A 17,051-nucleotide genomic window follows, 5' to 3' on the forward strand; every position below is an offset into this window, starting at 1 on the left:
AAATTTTTCTAAAACCCAAAAACCGCTGGCTACTTTTCAGTTTTCCAGGGTGATAGGCTGCAAAAGATCGTAATTTATTTTAGGGTACCCGGCTTCCTCCCTACATTTTCTAACATATGGCACATAAACTATACACTGGGCTCATGTGTAGGGCAATATAACAACTTTATTTTATTTTATTAAGGTTTCCCAGGCTTGTGTAATGTAATGTATTCACTGCAACATATACGTCCATTCAACTTTAACTTTCCGCCGTATGCAAATTAGCCAACGCTAGTGAAACTTTGCCATCGTTCGGTGCCCTGGATGCAACTTCGCATTTTAGTGAATTAGCGTTGTCCTGACTAATTTTTGCCTGGCGAAATGTGACAATGTGAGCAAAGCCGTCGCTGGCGAATTTCCGCAGGTTAGTGAATTTGCCGCATAGAGAGGTATCCTATGCCTTTACTTTCTCCTGCATGTGGCGCAGCATGATCTTCTGTACTTGCTTAACCTTTGCCACAATAAGACTCATATAACATCAACATTTGTTTTATTCAGGAAGTACCTTTGCTACTGTAATGCATCCTTTTTTGGTTAAAGGGATCCTGTGATCGGAAAACATGGTTTTTTCAAAACGCATCAGTTAATAGTGCTGCTCCAGCAGAATTCTGCACTGAAATCCATTTCTCAAAAGAGCAAACAGATTTTTTTATATTCAATTTTGAAATCTGACATGGGGCTAGACATTTTGTCAATTTCCCAGCTGCCCCATGTCATGTGACTTGTGCCTGCACTTTAGGAGAGAAATGCTTTCTGGCAAGCTGCTGTTTTTCCTTCTCAATGTAACTGAATGTGTCTCAGTGGGACATGGGTTTTTACTATTGAGTGTTGTTCTTAGATCTACCAGGCAGCTGTTATCTTGTGTAAGGGAGCTGTTATCTGGTTACCTTCCCATTGTTCATTTGTTTGGCTGCTGGGGGGGGGGGAGGGAGGGGGTGATATCACTCCAACTTGCAGTACAGCAGTAAAGTGTGATTGAAGTTTATCAGAGCACAAGTCACATGACTTGGGGCAGCTGGGAAATTGACAATATGTCTAGCCCCATGTCGGATTTCAAAATTGAAAATAAAAAAATCTGTTTGCTCTTTTGAGAAATGGATTCAGTGCAGAATTCTGCTGCAGCAGCACTATTAACTGATTCATTTTGAAATTTTTTTTTTCCCATGACAGTATTTCTTTAAAAATCACCTGGAGACTACCTCCTCTCTAGAATTATCCTTCCCTATTTATCTATTCCTCCTTACTTTCTACCAACTCCTGTTAACCACCCCCCCCCCTCTCCACCTCTTATCTTTTCTTCTTTTTTTACATCTATGTCTGTACAGGTACATACCTCCCAACTGTCCCATTTTTAGAGGGACAGTCCCTCTTTCGACAGCTCAACACAGTCCCTCGTTTGTACTGGAAAGTCACATTTTTCTCTGCACTGAAGAGCCAGAAAAAGAAACAAAGTTTCTAACTTAATTGGCTTTTCACTGAGAGCCCAGAACAGCCACAAGGTTCTGATAAGATACTTTTGTAACATATTACAAATATTTTGTGCGGCAACTTTTTTGTCCCTCTTTTTATTTCCAAAATGTTGGGAGGTATGCAGGTATAGGATCCATTATCCAGAGACCCATTATCCTGAAAGCAACAATTTACGGGAACGTTGTCTCCTATAGACTCCATTTTAATCAAATAATTAAACATGTTAAAATAAATTTCCTTTTTCTCTGTAATAAAACAGTATCCTGTAATTGATCCCAACTAAGATACACTGAATCCTTATTAGTATGAAATTGTTTAAATCATTTTCAGTGGACTGTATGGAGATCCAAATTACAGAAAGACCCTTTATCTGGAAAACCCTAGATCCCAAGTATTCTGCATAATAGGTCCATACCTGTACTATACTTATACTTGTTAATTCACCTGACTGTTATGTACCAATAGTCCATAAAACATTGATTGGGAATAAAAAATCACTGGTGTCGTTTCTCACATCTTGAAAGTTACAGTTCAGCTTCTTGAATCTTTCCAGGGATGAGAAAAGAAGTTGCAACATAAAAGTGTTTTAATGGTCTGCAGCTGGGGTTTTTGAAAAAAAAAGTCATTTCTACCCCTTACTGTTATTTTCATTCACTGAAAAAGACGTGAAATCCAGAAAGAGACTAATAAAATGCGGCAGATTTCTTCATTAAGGGTAGGACTCCACTAATGATTTTGTCGCGATCCGACTCGATTCGACGCGACACGACTGTCGGATACAGACGCTGCACGCTGCGTCTGCATCCGACAGTCGTGTTGCACCGGATCAACGCTGCGACACCATGCAACAATTCAATTACTTACCTTATTTTTGTCGCATGCGTTTTGTCGCATGCGTTTTGTCGCAGCGCATCGGATCGCGACAAAAACTCTTGTGGAGTCCTACCCTAAGGCATAGATACTATATGCAAGCACAGTTGTGTTAATCTCATAATTTGGGATCTCCATGACCCCCTATCTCTGTCCTACCACCTGTTGAGTCACAAGGTGGCAGTCTGCATTCACTCTGGTTTAGGAAAGTGAGAGGGAATGAAAGGGGGAAGAAGGGAGGGGGGACGAAGGAGAGGGAGTCAAGTACTTTCATCAGCTCTAAACTCTTTCCTATTTGTTGCAGCTAGGAGCAAACTTTAAACAGACACCCACAGTAAGTTCTCAGACTCCCAGCTAAGGAAATTGTTTCCTTTTTCACTTCTGAATTCACTTCAGAAGCAAAGGAATCCCACCAGCAAAGCAAGCAGACCCATGAGTGACCCACAACTCTATTAAGCTCTGGAGGATCGCCTGCTGCCTGGAACCTGCCGCCAGACAGGGAGCTCATTGCTTCTTTATTTTCATGCTGCTGGGTCAGTGCACTGAGCAGGAAAACAGTGTGAGGAAGTTTGGGGCATAGCCAAAAAGTAAGGTAAATAATCAGCACAGCCGTGAAGCGCAGACTTTGATACTGCCTAAAAAAGGAACTGCCGGTGAGAAAAAGAAAAGGGAGGTGGATGAAGACACGTTTTTATCCCACCATGTCCTGAGGGGACACACATTGTTCTCTCTCTGCTCTGGATAAAGGCAAACTTTGGAGCACTTTAGCTATCTTGCCTATTTCTTTATCAATTGTTGGAAGTTTTTTTTCATGTTGTTGCATGCAGCAGTATAGGTTTGCAAGAGAAGACAGCTTACCCAGGAAAGTGTTTTTCTATGAGCTGGAAACTTTGTTCTTTTTCCTTTTTTTTTTTGCTTCACTTTGAAGTTGACAGGTGCTGGCACTAAAAACAACTTTCAACCCCCATTTCTTCGGAAAATATAAAGCTGACTGTTTGTTTTTTTTCTATGTATCTCTGCTGGATTTAAAACTGTTGCCAAACATAAGGAATATCATTGCTTTAACAGAAACTGGAATACGGGGGTCCTCTGTAAATGGGATTATGAAGGATCTACCCAGCGATTATGTGCTACCAATGTTACCGAGCCAGGAGCAATACTTTCTTGTGAGGGGTGCTGTTATCATGCTGTTTTAAGGGTGACTGCCATTTGCAAATCTCAAGTGCTGTTAGTGTGTGTGTGTGTGCTTACCTCCTATTCATCCAAATGATCCTCTTAGTGCTACTCCTCAGAGTCCTAACTACTGCACTGGACTTCCAGCTACATGGGGTACAAGCTGATTCCAATTTAAGCAGCAAGTTTCACTATGGAAGTGTCAAGGAGCAAAATGGTAAGGCAATATTTGCTTATTTAACACATCGCTTACTTGGCTAGAACACTGTTTCTCAAGGACTGGCCTTTGAATGGATGCCAGCTCTTGGTGGTATCAATGTCTGCCCCAAGAGACCTAATGACTTAGAGCTTGAAACTGGTCCATGTCAGTATAGGAGGGTAGCCAGCAAGGAGTAAAGAATAGAAACACTGTGCTAGATATGTTGTCCTGCAAGTTCCACAACTTGAATAACTTAGAGTATTATGCAGTGCCACAAAGTGAAGTGCAAAATGGGCACATTTATTTTATTAAGAAAGAAAAAAAACCTTTTCCTTTTTATTTTAGAATTTCTCCATATGTTTGTTCCTGTGGACCTAGATCCGTTTGTGTTTTTTTTTTTAAGGATTCCTGTTCCTCTATGCGCTGGAAGCAGTCTAATCCCACATAGGAAATGAGAATTACTTTTAGCTTTCAAGTGTACCTGAATTGTTTAGAAAACTCTCAAATGATAGATCCCAAGGGCAGGAACTAAGGCATGTCTACAGAAAGCCTCCATTCATTCTGCCAGGGCAGCTCCAGGGTGTGTAATTTGCTTGGCCTCTCAACTCCTTTGCATTGACATTATTCCGATTTTGAAAGTGCCGTTGATTAGAGCTTCTGTGGGGTTCTCTGCAAGGACAAAATGCAAGTGAACTGCGTAATCTTAGCCTTAACCTAGAAATGAGAGTGTACGTTAGGAATTAAAATGTGTCTGTATGTAAACAGTGAATCATACATTCCCATAGCTTGTGGTGCCTGTGGTATTATTTGGCGCATACACATACTGGCCATGTGAATTTCCCCATATTTATGTCAGCTAAAAAAATTGTAAATCATGTTGACTTAAACGTGAAACAAATCGCTCCAATGAATAGGCTTTTTGTTACCTTCCCTTTGAGAGTTTACTTAGAGTTTTTTTTTTTCTTTTCTCTAGCATTCATAAAGAAGCTAAAAGAAGGGAAACGTATAAGGGGTTAATTCTCCTGCAGATAACAGGCTCAGAAAAGCCCAGCCCTTTATCATGTGTACTGTACTTGTTTCAGAGGAGGCTGATATTGTCTGTCCATGCTGCCTGCTAATGTGTTGACATGTGGCACCTGCAGACTGCCAGAGATTGTGATCAAAGAACAGCACAGGGATCGGTCTTTAATCAGACTTAGCTGTGAAGGGCCAAGAGAAACTGATCAAACGAATAGGAAACCCTGCTTTGTTGTGACAGGAACCGATCAAGATGACCTTTGTCTCTTCTTTAGTGTTATAAGAGGGTTTGTCTATATCATGCTCTGCATGTCTATATCATGCTCTGCATGGCTGGGCCAAAGTCCTCTTTGCTACTGTGGATAATCAAAGTTTCTGTGAGTGCATGCTTAGAAAAAAACTGTTATTAAATGTTATGTTCTTCTAGCAAGGGTGGTATCATTACTGTATGAAGGCAACATTTTAATTCCGGAGTGTGGTATTCTAAGGAGATGTGCAGACTAATCTTTTTTTTTTGTTTTTTTTTTATTACTGCATTTATTTTGTTGTCGTTATTTAGGTAACTAAATCCAAAATTGTAAAAACACTCGCTGTCTATTAAAATAACCAGAGACAGTCTATTCAGTTTAATGCATGCTCCAGGTTCCTTGGCAGCAGCCAGCAAAATGTTCAACATTAACTACTAAGTTATACTTGGTTCCCTAAAGATGGGTAGTTTTTCTTACAGGTTGTAGCCACGGATAGTGGTCCAAAAATGGTTCTGACCCAGAATATGCTTTCAGTAGTTAAATATAAGACACATTTTTTAGAATTTTACATTTTCTGCATCAATGCAGAATTTTGTTAACAGAAAATGGAAGCCCCTGCTAACATGTAGGTTGTAGTCCAACATCAGGTCTATGGGCTGTCCAACTCCCAAGTGCCACCAGGCAGAATGATCTGAGCTACATCCTTGACTTTGTATTTCCATGGGAGGCTTGATACTTGCAAGTGCATGCAGCCATCATGGTGCTGCTGTGGGCCCTTGCAAATGGTAGCAAGCTGTCAAAAGTAATGCAGATGTGTAAGTCCAATGCAGAAAAAGAACAAAAGCTTAGAAGCTTAATGGATGTTATGCATTTTACCCTCATATGCAAAAGACAAAAGAAAAAGGGGTTGCACATTGGTGCATTAGGAAAAAGTATCAGATTAGAGGATTTTTTTAATTAAAGAAAAATTCACAACAATATATGATAAGAATAACGTGTCACCAAAATAAACAAGGTAAGGAAGAACATGAAACTTGGAATTACTTTGTTTGCTTAAGTATATATTCATTTAATTGGAGCTGGGGAATTGCTGCAACCATGGTCATATATATATATAATTTCCATTTTGGAATAAGGGTCACATTCACTTTTCTTAGCCATAAGGTGAGGGTAGGAGAAAGATCAAAGGACTGTGTGGGGATCTATGAGTTACATAGTTACATAGTTAAATTGGGTTGAAAAAAGACAAAAGTCCATCAAGTTCAATCCCTCCAAATGAAAACCCAGCATCCATACACACACCCCTCCCTACTTTCACATAAATTCTATATACCCATATCTATACTAACTATAGAGCTTAGTATCACAATAGCCTTTGATATTATGTCTGTCCAAAAAATCATCCAAGCCATTCTTAAAGGCATTAACTGAATCAGCCATCACAACATCACCCGGCAGTGATGACCATGCCACATAATTCTGCTCAAGCTAATCAGAGATTGACATGGCAATAGTTCACTCACCACATCCAGCCATTTGTTGGACTGTGGAACATGGGCAGAATTCTACTTGTCATTTATACAGTATATGGACCCAAGCTGTAGGCCTTTTGCACAGACATACCTGTGAGTTTCTATCTATTCTACCATACATTCCACCTCAGCCACTGCAGAAAAGAGATATACATAAAATTTGAGAGGTGCAGCCATGCACACTGTGCATTTACTTCATTCTGCAGGATTACATATCTCAGGGGTATATTTCTCATTCTCTAATATCAGAGCGTGAGAAATATATACTGTATATGAAGTATAGACATGTGTGCCAAGAGCCAATTTAAAAATAGAATGAAGGATGAAGTTTATATACTTGAAAGCAAATATTAATGGGGCCCTTTTAGATAGCTGGTTAATGCAGCTTCAGATCTGATAAATAACCTGTATGGGTTAAGGGATATAAACCGGGGTCAGCTGAGACACCTGCTTTCGAAATAGACTGCTGTAATGTACCAACATACATTTTCCCTCCTTGAAGAAACCAGAGTCATTTACTGGATGTCTGACTTGCAATCCCCAATCTGACTATATCAATGGGTGACTGTCACTAGAATTTGTTGGATATAACTTTTTTTACTACTTTATTTAATCTAAATGGTTAGTGGCAAATAGGAAGATTGGGATGTACCAATCAGAATGCAAACCCCTTGAATTCTATCTTAAAATAAATGTATTATTCAGTTGATCTGTGCGATCATGGGATTTTCACTGTCCAGCGATAAGCTCTTGAAGGCTATTTGACCAATAATTGAATATTGTTCTCTTCAAGAACACAAATCACCAAAGTACACACTATTCATTAGTACAACTTAAGCTCATGTAATTTTGGAGATGCTTCCCCCTTGAAATTGCATCACTTTCCCAAATGCCTGGTTCTGTTTTTGTGTCTATTATGTTATGGCCAAGTTCAGAGGTCACCAAGGTATCTGGTTACAGGCTGGAAGTTTGTAATGCCACTATTCTAAAAAGTGTTATTTAATCTTCTTGAAATTATGCAGAATCAATCTGGTGCCTGATTCCTACATACAATTTAGAAAAGGTGGATTTATTATTTTATGTGGAAAGAGGTGTAAACACAATAGTGTATATCACTTTTTTTTTCTTATTAATGTTGCAGCCCTTTATACTGTTGAACATACCTGTTTTTACCATTAACTAAGTTAGGAAATTAATTAATAATATCATGTTTGTTTTAGAGTTACTAGGGACTTGTTCAGAGTTATGACTTTCAGCTGACTTGCCCAAATGTTGTCATAGTGCAAAACAACTGTTTGTTGGTTAATTTCAAGTTAAAAAGACAATTTCTTGTTTTTTGTTAAGCATTTACTCACTTAAAACTATTGTAGGTGGAAAAAGGAAACCATTAAACATTATACTAGGTAAGTAGTAGGGGTATGTCAACAGATATTTATTATCACAAATCATTGACTGTATTTTACATTTCCTGATGTCCCTACCTTTTTCTGAGCCTGTGGATTCCTGCCTTTGTCTAATATCAAAGACCATAGACACAAGGACAGACAAACAGGGAGGTTAATGGTAGCTGAATAGAAATGGGAGTTCATTGTTTCCTGCTGGAGAACATTTCCCGTAACATTATTTGAGCCAACAATAATTTAGTTCTATAAATCACTCAGCTAATGTTTATAATAGAATGCTGGTATTTAATATCCTAGATTAAATACAGATACAAAGAGGACATGCATCCTTTAATAATCCTTCTTCATGATTTGGCCTTGTGAGTGAACTGCCTGAATGCTCACTAGCTACCTGTACCTTTTCATGTCAAGTGCACAAACATTGTATAGAGGTATATTGGTTTGGTGTTTGCCAAGGATTTGAGATGAGTTTATGTAAGAAAGACCATTTGTGTTTCTCTTGTCATGTGGACCTATGGTATGTGCCATTTACATACCTGAAAATAGGGAATGCTAGTATTTAACAGCAGAAACTAGAATTGTCCTGAAAAATAGACTTTGTACAAATAACCCCCTAAGAAATTTCTACAGAGCCTTATATAAAAACAGTTCTGGAACAGTGATCTGTATAATATTAATTATGTGTGAACTGTGATTGGAAGCACTGTGCTCTATAAATGTAATAACCTTTATAGTGAAGAGCTGTTATCCAAAATACAGCATACTTGGGGCATGTATTTTTTAAACAATATAGGGTCCTTTCAAAATATGAAACATCATGACTTGAGGGTACCGAAAAACACATATATGTACATTACCACTATTATAAAATTGAAGGGAATTAGAAGTTACCAGGACTATATCAATTCACCTGGCCCCTTGAGTCAGGTATGCAGGTTAAGGAACTCCAAGATTATTTCTAGTATCTCTGCACTTTAGAGTGCTTTATTTCTCATGATATACAAGTATTAGTAAGTCAAGTGTCTCATGACGCAGGTGACATTAAACACCGATTATAATGGCATTCTTCATAAGGATATAATTATTTTATAGGTTCTTCATTGTTTTCTGTAAGACAAGGATTCTACATTATGAGGCTTATTTACTTATTTTTGAGGTTGAGAATAAAAAATGTGAGTGCCAAGACAAAGCTGCGACAAAATTCACCGGACCTTTTTTCTGGAATGCTAGCTTATTTACAGTAAGAAAAAACTGCAACAGAATATTCCCGCAAGTGTTTTTTCTCATAAAAAAGTTGCAATCCAGCAAGAATCACATTGTTCCATTCACTTTCTAAAGAGGCTAAAAAACTTGAATGTTTTAATATAGAATTAAACTTTTGGAGACAATTCACATTGACTCTTATTGAACCTCTCCGGCTTTTACTTGCCAAGTTTTTTCTGGTGATTTTTCGTGGTTTTATTCTTGAATAAAGGATAACAATTCAAGGTTCAAAAGAATATTCTTAAGTATAATCGAACAGCCATTTTTTCTCTGGGTTTTTTCTCGAACCGTGGAATAAAACTGAAAACTCTGCTTTTGATAAATTGACCTCTATATGTGTGGTTAAAGGCTTTGCATGGGCTGGTATACGTTGAGTAAATTACAGTGAGTATACAGCGAAACCTACAATAAAATATTGAATAGACCCGTTTGACATCACCATGATGGTATAGTTAGCTCTATATTGCATATAATTATGTCAGCTTATGGATAATACACTAATATAAGACAGCATTTGGAACACCACAGAAGCCGCAAATGTTTCCTGTTGGTGCTACATGTAACCAGTGATGTTCTGGGATGTATGTTAGATGACATAGCCAAAGGTATTTGGGTAACTAGAGTTGGCTTTAGAAGTAGTCAATAAAACCATACCAGACAACTCTTTGGGCTGAAGCCTCAGGCTGAAGGTCTTACACAAATGTTAATGTCCCTGAGGGATAAAATCATCAATATAATACAAAGCAATTGTTCATATACTTACTATTTGTAGTAAAACACTGATTCTAGAATCCTAACCCAGGTATGTCATATTTAAATAGCTTTCAGTAAAAGTGCCCTGCAGTTTTTATCCACAGTGGAACAGATGACCCATTCTGAAAAGTTGCAGCTGTCTGATTTACCAGTGAGTGTTAGCAGAGCATTCACAACAAGACTCACTCAGTAAAACTGCACTCATAAAAAAAATAAACAAACACATACAGCAGCTTATATTCATTAGCACAATAAATCAGACACTGATTCATGGAGCTTGCAGTCAGACTAACTAGCACAAAACCTAAAATCAATGTGTACTTTGATCTATGAGCTTGCACCCCAGACCCTGACAAAATAACAACTAGGCTTTATATACAAAATATAAATCTTCCCTCACCCCTACCAGACAAATGCATGGAGAAAATTTGTGCAGCCTCCTGCTGCCCCTGCAGAGCATATATTATAAATGACTCTTAAGACTGAACTACACGGGAGATTTTATTGGCTCAACAGCCAAATTATAATGGAAATGATAAACAAATCATACTGTAACAGTGGGTATCAGATATTGTAGGATCACAAACAATCTTGTGCTGTTGCTAGATTTTGTGGGTCTGGTAAAGTCTGACCCACAAAATATATTCAAGTTCTCCTGTGTTAAGCCCTTAGAGCAGGGGTCCCCAAACTTTTCTACCCGTGAGCCACTTATAAGTGTAAAATAAGTTTGAGAGCAACATAATCATGCAAGAGGGTCCTAGGGGTGCAAAATATGGAATGTTATTGCCTATTTGGTAGCCCCTATTCGGATTTGCAACCTACAAGAGACTCTGTTTTTCACATTGGGTCACATGAGGTCACAAGTACGCATGGGGTCAGAGCACAACATGTTGCTCATGATCCACTGGTAAGTGATCACTGCATTAGAGGAATAGGGTCTGCAAAGAAACCTATATGTCCATCACAAATTCTCACCATATTTTGCTGTATCAGTGGATCTTAAAGGGCATGTAAAGGCAAAAAAATAAAATCCCATGTTTACTTTTTTAATGAAAAAGAAACCTCATGTTTACTTTCTTTAATGAAAAAGAAACCTACTGTATCTCCAATTTACTTTAATTAAAAAATGTGTACCTTTTTTTATAAGAAACCTGACTGTATGCAATGAAATTCTCCCTTCATTTACTGCTGTGGATAGGAATTTTCAGATGGTCCCTAACTGCTGAGCAGGGAAACAATCATACTTATGAACAGCAGGGGGAGACCCCACCTTACTTCCCAGCCATGCAGAACTCAAGCAGCTTTGTTTATGACGATCCCTAAGCAGCCCAGACCACACTGAGCATGTGCACAGTCTTAGTCTTGCAAAGATGTTTAACAAAGTTGCAAGATGGTGACCCCCTGTAGCCTACTTTGAAAGCATAAATTATTTGTTTGATTAGGCTTGTGGTGCAGTAAGTTCATGTTTATATTTAGTATACAAAATACAGCATTTCTAGCCTTATTCTATTTTAGACTTTACATGCCCTTTAAGGACTTCACTATGTAATTTCCTGCTAAGAAAAATCCTTGAAAAGCAGTAATTCAAATAGAACACATGGTCCAACGCTAATGCCATAGGGGCTGCAGATCAGCATTTTTCATCCAGTTTTGTACTCTCAGGCTAACCAGAAACCAGCACAACTGAAATATAAGATAACTATGCTGTCATCATTTATATAATTATATAATATACAAGATCCATGAATATCTTTTATATTATATCCTTATAAACAGAAATATATGTTTCCCTTGCTTTCCTTCGAACCCACTAAAAAAAAAATTTTCACTGTTAATTTCCTGTCACTGAGTAAAATTATTTCCCACATATAATGCTTTTTATACTACCAATACTTGGTTGAACCACCTTTGGTTCCAAAAACAGCTGCAAGTCTTATGAGGTAAATCTATACCAGCTTTGTGAATCTGGATCCTGCAATTTTTGACCGGTCTTCTTGACACAAATGCTTCATCTCTGTCAGGTTGAACGGGGACTCGATAATAATTTTCAAGTTGTACTGCAGATTCTTAGACTGAGGTTTGGGCTTTGACTGGACCATTCTAAGACATTTATGGTTATGGTTTACAACCACTCAAGTGTAGGTCTGTCTGTGTGTTTAGGGTCATTGTTCTGCTGGAAGCTCTGCCCCAGTCTCAGGTCTCAGACTGAACTAGGGTTTCCTTTGGAATTGGACTGTGTTTAAATACAAAGAAGAAAGAAATAGTTCATCTGATCTCAATGATTCACATTATTACAGTATAAAGTATATTGTTTAGAACCAAAGCCCATATTATACCTCTAAATAAGAGTAGGGGCATCCTGGAAGAAATAATAAGCAGAATCCCAAAATGATTGCTTATTTAGCATTGATTTGTGTTTAAGACCTTTGATCAGACCAGAAACCCTTTGTCCACAAATGTTTTTGTCTCTCACCAGCCTTTTGAAAAACTACAATCAGACTTATATATGTCTTGTTCAAGTATCAATTAACTCAATATGGGTGGGGTGCTAGCAGGGCAGCCATCAGGGGGGAGAGTTGTAGGGGGCCCAGCCACGCCACACTTACTTGATTAGCCGCCCCCCCATCTTTCTGAGAGCTGCTGACTTCGGGAAGGCATGGACGTTTAAGGGGCCCTGGCCACTAATTTTCTCATAATGTGGGGGGCCACCAATTTTGGCCACCAATTATTTTTTTCTCATGTGGGGTCCTAGCCACCAATATTTTTTAATGGGGGGGCCCTGGCCACAAATGTTTTTTTATGTGGGGCCCTGACCACCAATATCTTTTTATTTTTTATTAACATGTGGGAATCCTAGCCACCAATATTGTTTTTGTTTTTTTTACTGTGTGGTGGGGGGCGGACCTGTGGGGGTGGGTGGACTTGTAGGTGGGGCTTGCGGTGGGTGCAGCCTAGGGGGCCCAGGAGATTTTGTCGTATGGGGCCCTGCGATTTCTGATGGCGGTCCTGGGTGCTAGCAACTACAGAAAGAATGTCAGACTTCCAAAATATAAAAAAATAAATCCTACGCTCTATGATTATGAATGAGGGTATTTTTAATTGCGGTATAAGGCTACCTATAGAGTAAACAGAATGTATGTAGAGAGTTGTTTAAATGGATTCTGTCATGATTTTTATGATGCATATTTTACTACTAAATTACACTGTTTACACTTCAAATAATTCACGCTACAATATAAAATGTAATTCTTGAACCAGTTTTTTTAATTTTTAATATTGGTGTGTAGGCAGCTTAGATCTACCAGGCAGCTGCTATCTTGTGTTAGGGAGCTCTTATCTGGTTACCTTCCCATTGTTCTTTTCTTAGGCTGCTGGGGGGGGGGAGAAGGGAGGGGGTGATATCATTCCAACTTGCAGTACAGCAGTAAGGAGTGACTGTAGTTTATCAGAGCATAAGTCACATGACTGGGGGCAGCTGGGAAACTGACAATATGTCTAGCCCCATGCCAGATATCAAAATTAAATATAAAATATTCTATTTTGAGAAACAGAATTCAGTGCAGAATTCTGCTTGAGCAGCACTATTAACTGATACCTGTTGAATTGTTTTTCCCATAACAGTATCCCTTTAAATTCAGGTCAATTGTAAATAAAAGGATTTATAACGTCGATTTTCAGGGCTGTTAATGGCATTTGGTATAACTAAAAATCTTGTTTGTATTAATATAGTGCAGGCATATTATGCAGCAATACAAATGTCTTAAAGTGTTGTACAATAAAACTCTAATATGATTATGAAGATTTTCATTCATCCAGGTCATGGTATAGGTAAAACTAAAAACAATTGGAGAAGCTGCCCGGATGAGTACTGAAACGTCTTCAATAATTACTCAGCAAGTCCAGTTGTTTTTAGATTTACCTACAGGTATACTAGATATAATACAATTCTGAGTTATGATTGAAATGTTTTCCAAATAAATGCATGCATAAATGTTTTTATATGCAATATATTTTAAGTGTGTGCTGGTCACTTCTGCTAGAAGAGTATTTTCTCTTTTTGCGATTGTTTTTTTAACTGGATCAATTCTTATTTTTACAAAGAAACTAAAAGCAAAACCTTTATTAACACGAATCCAAGCATTCTTTTTGTCCACTTAAAGTGGAGTTGTGTGATTGATTTGGCAGGATTTCAACATTTTGCCATCTGTCACATTTGACACAAGTTTAGCTACCCATTCAACTGTGGAATGTAAAAAAGGATTTGTCACTGTTCTGTCCACAAGTAAATGGACATATATATGGAACATGTTAAACTTTTGCCTTACTTATGAAGGAGCAGTTTTGCTACTGTGTGCATGAATCTGTCACTAAAATATATGTATATGTAAATATACAGTATGAATGTGTATATATGTTATAATGTACTGCCTATTGTAAAATACAACTGGCAGATAGGCAGTTTAAAAAAAGTAAATAGTAAGTATGATATCCTTATATTTTACAACAGGGGGTACAACATTTATTATGATATACAACTTACAGTGACTTGCAACACAAATTGAAGCTCTAAGAACCAATCTCTAAGCATTTTTTAAGCATATAATTTACAAGATATTCATGGTGCTTGTATATTATATACAAGAAATAATATACGGATTATTGTAAATTATCAGGCGATTATAACCTGGCCCTCAGCCTTGTGCCTTTATATGATCATGGAACTTCTGGTTGACTTCAAATATCCTTATATTTTATAACAGGGGGTACATTGTTATTATAATAAACAAGAGACATATGAAACCACTAAGCACTTATTATAACTAATGGCATTACTAAAGGTGTCATAAGTATATCATTTACAGAATATTTATGGGTCTTGTGTATTATATGCATACGTAAAACACCAACAGCACAAAAGAATATTAATGCATTTACATAATAAACACGCTAACTTTGAGAATCCAGTAGGTTGTGGAATATAATGCCGGGTGATGTTGTGATGGCTGATTCTGTTAATGCTTTTAAGAATGGATGATTTATTACAGACATGATATCAAAGACTATTGTGATACTAAACTCTATAGTTAGTATAGATATGGATATATATAATTTATGCGAACGTAGGGAGGGGTGTGTGTATGGATGCTGGGTTTTATTTCAAAGGGTTGAACTTGATAGACTTTGTATTTTTTCAACCCAATTTAACTATGTAACTAACTATGTAATTCCAATAGGTTTATATAGGGTTGCACACACACACATTTCGGGGATTATTTATCAAAATCTGAAAATTTCTGATAATTTTTGGTAAAATAGTTCAACCAAATCCACCATTTTTTCCACTTATTTATCAATCAATTTTTCTGAAAATTTCCTGTGCGTGACAAAACTTGATAAAATCGTGATCTCATTTTTCCGTATTTTTGCCCGAAAACCACTAAATCCAGGATATCTTTGGGACTTCTCCCATTGACTTCTACATGACTTTGACAGGTCTGAGCTGGAGTTTTTTTTTATTCTGACTTTTAACACCCTCGGGGGTTTAGTACAGTCAGAAAAATTCTAGGTTTTTTTTCCAATAAAAATTTGGATTTTATAGTAAAAATGAATTTTTCACGGTTTTTGCATTTGGACTTTGATAAATAACTCCCTTAATGCCCATTTTACATACATTACTTATTCTTTGTGTGAGCTGACAAACCCAAGCAAATAAAATCAGAACAGCACTTGCAATTATTTTTCAGATTACTAACGTTTAATTGCCATTTGTGAACGTGTAGGAAATGCCAAACGCGTTCTTGAGAACAATGTTTGTTAATGAATACTTAGCAATGCACTAATGTTGGATATTACATTTTTTTTATTTGGAAGAGAGCCTTGAATGATGGTCTTGCCTTTGGGTGTGTATTTTACATATCTTGTAATGGTTATAATTATTTTGAATTTTGGCAAATCATCCTAATGGAACTATTCATTCTTTTATGGCAACTGTTTATATAATCTACATGCATTTTTGATGCCACTGTCTGACATCACTTTACATTTTAATACAGGTATGGGACCTGTTATCCAGAATGCTCGAGACCTGGGGTTTTCCGCATAATGGATCTTTCTGTAATTTGGATTTTCATATATTAAGTCTACTAAAAAATAATGTAAACATTATATAAACCCAATAGGCTGATTTTGCTTCCAATAACGATTCATTTTATCTTAGTTTAGATCAAGTACAAGGTACTGTTTTATTACTACAGAGAAAAAGGAAATAATTGTAAAATATTTGGATTATTTGATTATAAAGGAGTCTAAGGGAGATGGCTATTCCGTAATTCGGAGCTTTCTGGATAATGGGTTTCTGGATAATGGATCCCACACCTGTACAACATAAAATAGAATTTATGATGCAGCAGGACGCAGTGAAATTAATTTGCATATGAGACATATCCGGTCTGAAGATGGTGTTTACTGCAGCAGAGCTGCATAGTGAACATGGAGCCATCTGAACCCTGTATTAATGCATTTGATGCATTGATCACCCTGCAAAAGACTTCACTCCCAAAATGTATTGTAAAATTTACATGATTTAATCAGGTTGAAATTTTAGATGTTGAGATTTTACATGGTTTTATTTAGGGCTTCGGCCAAATACCAAATCTTTCACAACGATTTCAGGCCAATCCTGAACTGAATCTGAACCCTATAATTAGCGTACAAAAGGAGATGGAATAAATAATAAAACATTTTCAATTTCCTTAATCACGTGATCTAAAGTCACATGGTTTTAAGAGTTTGGATTCAGTTCATCCAAATCCAAATTCTGCTGAAAAAGGCTCTGATTCATCCAAATCCGAAGTGAATCTGGTGCATCTCTAGTTTTATTGCGTTTTTACGGAGGCTATCTGGATCCCTATTACTTTCAGTCTCTACTAGTCTCTAATACAGCCACTTCAGTCCACCTATTGCATTCAGCCAAAACTGTTGGCCCTTATAAATAAATATAATAATAATACTATGTGGCCATACATGGTTATGATCTTTTTAAAATTCCTTTTTAAAATCTCCTAAACCCTTAGGGAAAAAA

The 17,051-nt window shown here is 37.2% G+C and overlaps 1 protein-coding gene across 1 annotated transcript in view; it reads left to right on the plus strand.

Annotated features, from left to right (window-relative positions):
• The window catches only part of pdgfc.S (platelet derived growth factor C S homeolog), a 189,156-nt gene that overhangs the window by 3,205 nt on the left and 168,900 nt on the right, over positions 1–17,051 (plus strand). Inside the window, exon 2 of the mRNA XM_018243245.2 lies at positions 2,687–3,772. Within this exon, the coding sequence (XP_018098734.1) occupies positions 3,649–3,772 (124 nt within the window). The 5' untranslated portion in view covers positions 2,687–3,648. The remainder of the gene's footprint in view (positions 1–2,686; positions 3,773–17,051) is intronic.

This window comes from Xenopus laevis, chromosome 1S (assembly GCF_017654675.1).
Source record: "Xenopus laevis strain J_2021 chromosome 1S, Xenopus_laevis_v10.1, whole genome shotgun sequence".
In the NCBI taxonomy this organism is placed as follows: Eukaryota; Metazoa; Chordata; class Amphibia; order Anura; family Pipidae; genus Xenopus; species Xenopus laevis.